At 35.0% G+C, this 8,344-nt stretch overlaps 1 protein-coding gene across 1 annotated transcript; it reads left to right on the top strand.

Annotated features, from left to right (window-relative positions):
• Positions 1-6,536: 6,536 nt before the first annotated feature.
• LOC121803163 (E3 ubiquitin-protein ligase RNF144A-like) lies at positions 6,537-8,136 on the top strand. The gene is made up of 2 exons (XM_042202864.1): positions 6,537-7,221; positions 7,732-8,136. The coding sequence occupies exons 1-2, from the start codon at positions 6,548-6,550 to the stop codon at positions 7,802-7,804; spliced, it is 747 nt and encodes a 248-aa protein (XP_042058798.1). The 5' UTR covers positions 6,537-6,547; the 3' UTR covers positions 7,805-8,136.
• Positions 8,137-8,344: the final 208 nt, after the last annotated feature.

Raw genomic sequence — 8,344 nt, 5'->3', positions numbered from 1 at the left:
TTTAAAAACCGGACCGGTAAGCAAACCGGTGAAGCTACTGGTTCATGGTTCAACTGGTCGGACCGGTTTAATCAGTGGTCGAACCGTTTTACTGTTACAAATATGTATAATTCAATTTATAATGTAAAATATAGTGTCCAATATAATAAATAATAAAATACGATCAATAATGTATCACAAAAACATTCAATCTTACAAATAATTAGTATATATATAAATATAAAACATTAAAATTTAGTGAATATAATAAAATATACAAATTGTTAGTTAGTGTGAATAAAAATTAAATATTTTACATATAAAAATAAACCAAATTTATATTAATTCAAAAAAAATGTATGTGGGGGAATAATCGAATACAAATTATTAGTGAGTTTAAACAAAAGAATACTTTAATATCAATAGTTAGGCTACATAAATTAAATATATGCTATAAAAATATATATTTAATAAATAATAAACTATAATAAATAAATATATTGAAAAAATCGAATCTTATAATATAACGATAGTAATAAGCATTATAGTAATAATAGAGTAACTAGGAAAGTATAGATAAAATTTAGAGGATGATAATTATATGTATCATAATAAATATTTACATAAAAAATATAATATAAATGAATTATTAGTTGGTTTAAATAAAAATATTAATATTCTATGTATAACATTGTTTAATGTTCTTATTTATTCATGTGGGGCTTGTGGTGTAGTGGTTAAGCTCTTGTTAATTGGAGTGGAGGTCATGAGTTCAAGCCCTTCCAAAACATGTTTTTAAAATTTTGAACACAAAAAGCAAAAAACGGTTTCCGGTTTCTGGCCAGACCGGTCCAACCGACCGGTTCAAACGGTTCTCGGTGGTTCAACCTCACATTGGTCTAAATAGGTAAACCGGACCGGACTACCTACTGGTTCGCGGTCGGACCGCTCGAACCGGCCGGTCCGGTCCGATTTTTAAAACACTGAATTTATACTAAATTGCTGGGTTAATTTAAACAAAAATTAATTCATGGGGTCATCACTAATAGAATATGATGTCAAAGTCGGAAACTTCTAGTTGCGTACACAAAAGAAATATGGTGAAGATTCATAGAGACTAATTAAATTTCCTAGAACTTGTCAAGTGTCGACATATGACTCTTGATGAGATTAAATTTTATATTTTAAATAATTAGCATTGAAAAAGAAGTGTTAATCTCTAGCAAAGAGCTATCTTTTGAGTTTGGTAGACTTTGACCGACAGAAAAATTATTGTGATTGTTTCAAAAGCAAAATCTCGAATGACCAATTGTGAAGTCATTACCTGGAGACTATATATATGTTTGATGTATACACCTACCACGACAAAATTTATTATTTAAACCTTAGATATATGTATTTTTATTTTACCTTCTAGAATAGATTGAATATGGTCATAGCTTGGGTGTTCATAAAACTAGCCGTTGTGTTTGAAAGATGAGAAGCTCATAGAGCTGGAATGAACTAGCTTGCAACTGATTTCTGGCAAAAGTAACATCAAGGCTCCTTGATGAGCTGATTCATACCTATATGATCGATGAAGGGGAAGGAGTCAAGTCACCAGAGAGAGTGCAGCAGGGTTTGGCCGATGCATTGAAGGCGGATCAGAAATGGAAAGAGGTGTACAAAACAAATAAATCAGACGTAGGATCTATTTGACAGATTATGAGATTAATCTATTTACATGTTAACACAGAATTGCATGCTAGGATGCAAATAATTCATGCTTAAAGAATATAAATCCTAAACCATGAATTCTACGGTTTAGAGTTACCGATTTGTTCAAGCTCCTCTTGAGGACATTATCAAACTAGACTCGCCTCGCGCACGATTCAACATAATAGCAATCCTAGCACCGCTAGATAATGATCACCACTACCTAATATACATGGATCGTTGGGTGACGAAAAACCTGCACCTTTGGTAAGTCAAAGTAGTAGATATTCAATATCGTATGCTCAATACTAACGTACATTGATTAAAAAATTAATTATCAAGACCTCATCTTTCAGTAGATAGCATAAAGACTCGTCTTGCCGTTTAGATCCAATTCAGTGTTATACCACACCAATGTCATCTTACTTCAGTAAGGCTTAGAAATAATCAGACTGACATTGCAACCTTTCGCGATAGGTAGCCAAAACCTATCTAGGTTGTGAAATTCTTCTTTTTCTTTTGCAAAGTATTGCATAGAACCTTAAATTGGACGCGACCCACAACCAGTCTACTAAGCGAAAAACTTAGGCTTTGTTTACTTCTTATGCATTTAAATGTTTATAAAACATCTTATAAACGCACAAGCAAACACAATGTAATAATATACTGATTCTATTCGTGCAAACTGCTCGAATAATACTGAATCGGGCTAAAAATAGATTGTAGAGTTTTTTCGTATGCAAGCAAGATTCTGTTCGCTTGAGCTTGCTCGAAACATGCTTTTCAGTATACTAAACCTAACAAGAGGAACCAACTAATGTTAAAGAAAAGTCTAACAAGGATGAATTCCTTGAAAGAGCTCACGGTGCTATTATGTTAAATCTTGGAGATAATTTGAGGGACAAGCGCCGCCGACATTTGGTCGAAATTGGAGTGTTTGTACATGACGAAGTCATTAGCAAACCGTCTATATATGATGCAAAGGTTGTACTCATTCAAAATTTTTCAAGAAAAATGTATTGAAGAACAACTCAAAATTTTCAGCAAGGCAATCGATGATTTAGAAATCAAGTTAGGTTATATTTAGTGTTTCCAAGAAGATCTCAGTCAGGTTATATTTTTACTATGTTCAATTCGTCAATAAGTTGGAAATCACGTCTCCAATTTGTGGTAGCCTTGTCAACCACATAGGCTGAATATATGGCCTTAACTTAGGCAATAAATAAATCTCTTAGCTTCGAGGGATCATTGCTGATTTTGGCATCAAGCAAGCCAGTGTGACCATTAAATGTGAATTAGCAGCGCAATATGCTTGTCAAGCATCGGATTTTTCATGAACACTGCAAATACATTGATGTGAGGCAGCACTTTATTCAAGATGAGTCCGAGAAATGAAATGTAAGGATGAAGAAAGTTAGGACTAATCATAATGCAACTGACATGCTGACAAAGACGTTACCAAGCCTAGCAACAGAAGAAGATGGAAGGGTTCAATCATCAACCAACAGAACCCTTCTTGCTTCTCTTCTACTTCGGACACCTTGTACTAATGTTTCTCGCTTTTCACCACTAATTTCCACCTTCAGTCGCATCTGTAATGCAAATTCACACATTATAGCACAAAAGTGAACAAAAGTGACACAAATCAACCTATCAACCAACAAGATAAAAATTTGGAAAATCCTCCAAATATTGGTAATGAAGATCCACATGTTGAAGCCAAAAGGACTACCAGAGATAGACAATGATCAACTAGATATTCTTCAAGTGAGTATGTGCTCTTGACTAACGGGGAGAGAGCATGTGTACTTTGAAGAAGCTATGGAAGGTGTAGACAATCAAAATTAGTTTCATACAATGAAAGATGGGATGTAGTCTTTTGATTATAATGATACTAAAACAAGAAGAGAACACTTCCAAACTAAGATATAAGGCAAGATTGGTTGTTAAGGTTTTAGTCAGAGAAAGAGAGAAAGGGAGTTGATTTTGATGAGATTTTTCCTCCGGTGGTAAAGATGTCTTCAATCTGAGTCGTGTTGGGGTTAGCTGCAAGCCTTGAGTTGGAGATTGAACAAATAGATGTGAAGACTGCATTTCTTCACAATGATTTGGCTGAAGAAATTTACATGGATCAACTAGAAGGGTATAGTGTGAAAGGTAAAGAGGATTATGTGTGTAAATTGAAAAATAGTTTGTATGGTTCGAAGCAAGCTTCGAGACAATAGCACAAGAAATTTGAGCCTGTGGTGAGGCAACAAGGCTACACAAAAACTAGATGTGACCATTGTGTTATTCTGCCAAAATGTAAGTTTGATATTTGTTGTTCTCTTGCTGGAATGAGAAGATCTTCCACATAGTTGTGAGGGGGGTGATTTGTTAGGTTAGGATTCCCAACTCGTTGAAAAAAGACCTGAAAAAAACTGACTCATTTAATTATTAAATAGGTCCATATAAATACCAACCATTAGTCTAGGAGGCATCCATATTGAGAGAAGAGAGAGAGAGGAAAAATATGCACAAGGAAAGAAGTGTTCTTCAAGTTTCTTGCACACGCAATATCAATTTTTGTCTCAATCGGAGGTCCAAATGTTTCCCGATCGCCTTGATAGTTTAACTGAAGGTAAATGATTCGTCAAGCTTGATTCAGACCGAAGGAAATTACATCTAAGCGGTTTGGTCTTGAGTTAATTTTTTTTAACATGACAGCAATTTCGTGAGATGTTTATTTCATATGGTTTTAAGTTTTGTAGATTATCTAATGTCTTTCGCTTTGTTGTTAAGGACTAGATATCGTTGTAAGCTTTTAGTTGTATTCTTTCCTTAATAATAGTGTATTTGGTAGACCGGTGGATCTCGTAGTTTTAATCTCTTCACGTTGAAGAGAGTTTTCCACGTAAAATCATGGAATTGATTATTGCTTCTCATATCATTGATTTGTTTACATTAGGTGCTAGTATATTATTGTCCTAATATATTTTTGTAAATTGGGGGTGTTTGTTTAATCGCTGCGTTTTAGAATTAGGCCACTCTTTCATCATAATGAACCTAATAGAGGATGGAGAGAGTAACAAATAGTCCAAAATCTTTCATTAGAAAATATATAATTTAGACCTTGTATTCTGTCCAAGTCCATTAGTTATGACATCATTAAGCCAACATCAGCACTGAAGACCAGTTCTCCAGACATGATTAAATCAATTTGTTGGAAAATCTTTCATTATCTGATGGACCCTAAGCACGTTACTATTACAATATATTCCAAATAAATAATAATTAATTAACTACATATTTGGTAGCTACTTAGACACAAAGCTTTTACCACATCTCCCACACCGCGTTCACATTCATTTCATTTGACTAATAAAGCTATTGTAAGCTGGGAAACCGTCTCTATGATTTTATTAAATACTCCTTCTGGTCGTGAAATATTATCCAGTTTTACCATTTTTGTCCGTCGATGAAAAGTTGTCCATTTTGCTATTTTTCTATTTTTGGTAAATGGATCATACTTTCCACTAACTATTTACACTCACATTCTATTATAAAACTAATACTATAAATATGAGACTCTCATTTCACTAACTTTTTCAACTCACTTTTTTCATATTTCTTAAAATCCGTGTCAAGTCAAACTTAGACAATATTTCATGGACAAAGGGAATATTAATTAATTAAAATAGTTAAAGTAAACATTCCTTTCATTTGACTAATAAAGCTATTGTAAGCTGGGAACCGTGTCTTGGGTTTTATTAAATATCAATTAATTAAATAGTTAAAAGAGATAATAGCGTAGGAGGAAATAAAATAGAAAAGACTATAAATTTAGTGGTTCAGTGAGAACTTTTTTTCATTTTCAAATGATAATTGAAAATCATCTTTGATATATTTTAATACTGTCTCTGTCTCACTTTAGGAGTTTTATTTGAGTTCGGCACGAGGTTTAAGAAATGTAAAGGAAAGTTAGTAAAAAAGATAAGGAAATGTGGGTCCTACTTTTATATATTAGTTTTATAATAAAATGTGAGTGAAAAAATATTAGTGGAATGTGAGACCTATTACCATTTATAGAATATTTCAATCGAGACTCCTAAACTGTGACTCCTAAAGTGGGATGAGGGAGTACATCACAAAACATATCAGTTACTGTCAAGAACTGATATTATGAATCAGCTAACTGATAATGAGTCAAAAACTGATTCTCCCTTTGTCCACCATTTAAAGAACTATTTTGTCATTTTAGGTTGTCCACGATTTATAGAACAATCTATTTTATTCTACTTTTAGCTTGCGAACCACACATTCTATCAACTTTTCACACTCACAATCCAATATAAAACTAATACTTTAAATGAGTCTCACACTCCACTCACTTTCTCCTTCTACTTTTCTTTATTCAAACAATTTCTTAAAATTCGTACTGAATTAAAATGACTTTTTAAATGGTGGACGAAGAAAGTATGTCTTATGCTGCTAACTGATAGAATGGTGTTTACGAATTTATATACTCCCTCCGTCCCATAAGAATATGCACTCTTTCCTTTTTAGTCCGTCTCACAAGAATATGCACTTTCCAACTTAAAAAACCCTTTTATCTCTAGTGATGTGGGATTGATTCACCATTAACAATTCTTTAATTACTTTTTCTCTCCACCCTCTCTTACTTTACCAAATTTGTATTAAAACCCGTGTCATCCCCAAAGTGTATATTCTTTGGGGACGGAGGGAGTAGTTAATAAGAAAAATTATGTCATAATCCATCTCCCAATTATATCATACCATTTTTAATAAAATATAAACAACTTGATATCTTCCCTATAAATACCCCAAACACCGTTAACTAACATACTCTAGATCATAAAAAATGGAGACGACGATGACTTCAATCATGGCCATCTTCGACGAAGCCCTCTCTCTGACCGACCACTACACCTACGCCGACGAAGCCTTCCAAATCCAGAAAGCCCTCCACGCCTCTCTCTCTCCCCCCCAATCCCAAAACCATCCATCTTCCTCCTCTTCCTCCCAAACAATCTTCTGCGAGATCTGCACCGAAGAGAAGCCACCCTCCAACATGCTCGACTGCCGCCACTCCTTCTGCGCCGCCTGCGTGTCGAAGCACGTCGAATACAAGCTCCGCGACAACGTCATCGCCATCTCCTGCCCCGCCCCCGGCTGCGCAAGCGCCATCCAGCCCCACGCGCTGCGGCCCCACCTCGCGGCCGAGGTTGTGGAGCGGTGGGAGGAGGCGGTGGCGGAGTCGGCCATCCACGCGTCGCAGAGGGTGCGGTGCCCTCACGCCGGGTGCGAGGAGGTCATGGTGAACGAGGGCGGGGATGAGGTGGCGGAGTGCGAGTGCCCGTGGTGCCATCGGCTGTTCTGTGCGAGGTGTGGGGTGACGTGGCATCAGGGTTTGGAGTGTGGGGAGTTTAGGAGAAAGGGAGAGAAGGAGAAGCTGAGGAGGCTGGCGAAGGAGAATAAGTGGAAGAAGTGCCCGAGTTGTAAGGTGTTTGTGGACAAGACGGAAGGGTGTATTCATATCACCTGCAGGTGAGTTGTAATTCCTTTTTGAGTTTTCTCATTGCTTTTGAGTCGTTTTCTTTTTTGGCAAGAGCAACAACCTTTTCTACTTTCTTACTTTATTTTCTCTCATTTTATTCTCTCATTTAACTCTCTGCCTTTTTCTATTCCTACTTTATTATTCTTAAATCTCGTGCCGAAAAGAAACGCCCCTACTACAGAGGAACGGTTCTGGCTCATGCTAACTTAAATATTACTCTCGTTAAATATGAAACGTTTGTTTTTCAGCACGTGATTTTGTTTAGTTCTGTTTTGTGAGTTAATTAAGAGAGAATAAAGTAAGAGAGAGAAAAAAAAAGTAGAGATGATGGTATTATATTTCTAATTTAAAAAATATTTTATTTTTAATGGGATAATCCAAAATGAAAAATGTTTCATTTTTAATAAGATAAAAGGGAGGAGTACATAGTAACAAAAGAAAGGGAAAAAATTACCATGTATTATTTGAATTTTATTGAAGTTTTGCAAATGTTGTTGCAGGTGTAAATTTGAGTTCTGCTATGTATGTGGAGAGAACTGGAACGATGCACACTGGAACACTTGCCAAGAATAGTGTCAAATGTTTGTTTGTATAGTAGATAGAAATAGAATAGATGAAGAGAGCAAATAGGATTGATTACAAGGTTAGATGGGTAGCCTAACTAGCTAGATCTATGGTTATAAGATCCAAAACAAAAAACAAAAAAAAAAGGAAAAAAGGAAAAAATACAAAAAAAATAAAAATATATAAAACAAAAGAAAATATAAAAAAAAAGATAAAGATAAAGAAAAGAAAATGATAGTAGAAGACAAATGTGTACATGTAGTAGTTATTTTGACTTCAATATATGTAAAATAGTTTGGAAATTTGCCAATATTGACCCACAATTTCAACGCTTATAACAATTTACGGAATCAAGAACAATCCGGAGTTTATCCAGCCTAATTAAATTTCAAATTAATAATTAAACCCCAATTGGATCCTAATTAAGTTGGAGGAAATCAATATACTCCCTCCGTCCCCCAATTTGAGTCACTCTTTGACTCGGCACGAGTTTTAAGGAAAAGTTTGAATGTGTGGTGTAATAAATGGAGTTAGTTAGTGAAATGTGGG

This window comes from Salvia splendens, chromosome 5 (assembly GCF_004379255.2).
Source record: "Salvia splendens isolate huo1 chromosome 5, SspV2, whole genome shotgun sequence".
Taxonomy (NCBI): Eukaryota; Viridiplantae; Streptophyta; class Magnoliopsida; order Lamiales; family Lamiaceae; genus Salvia; species Salvia splendens.
This window is presented reverse-complemented; position numbering and strand designations above follow the sequence as displayed.

Bases quoted from the DNA above. Each gene is read 5' to 3' on its own strand.
- LOC121803163 (XM_042202864.1), top strand. From the start codon at position 6,548: ATGACTTCAATCATGGCCATCTTCGACGAAGCCCTCTCTCTGACCGAC. The intron at 7,222-7,731 runs GTGAGTTGTAAT...ATGTTGTTGCAG, and splicing joins TGTATTCATATCACCTGCAG to GTGTAAATTTGAGTTCTGCT.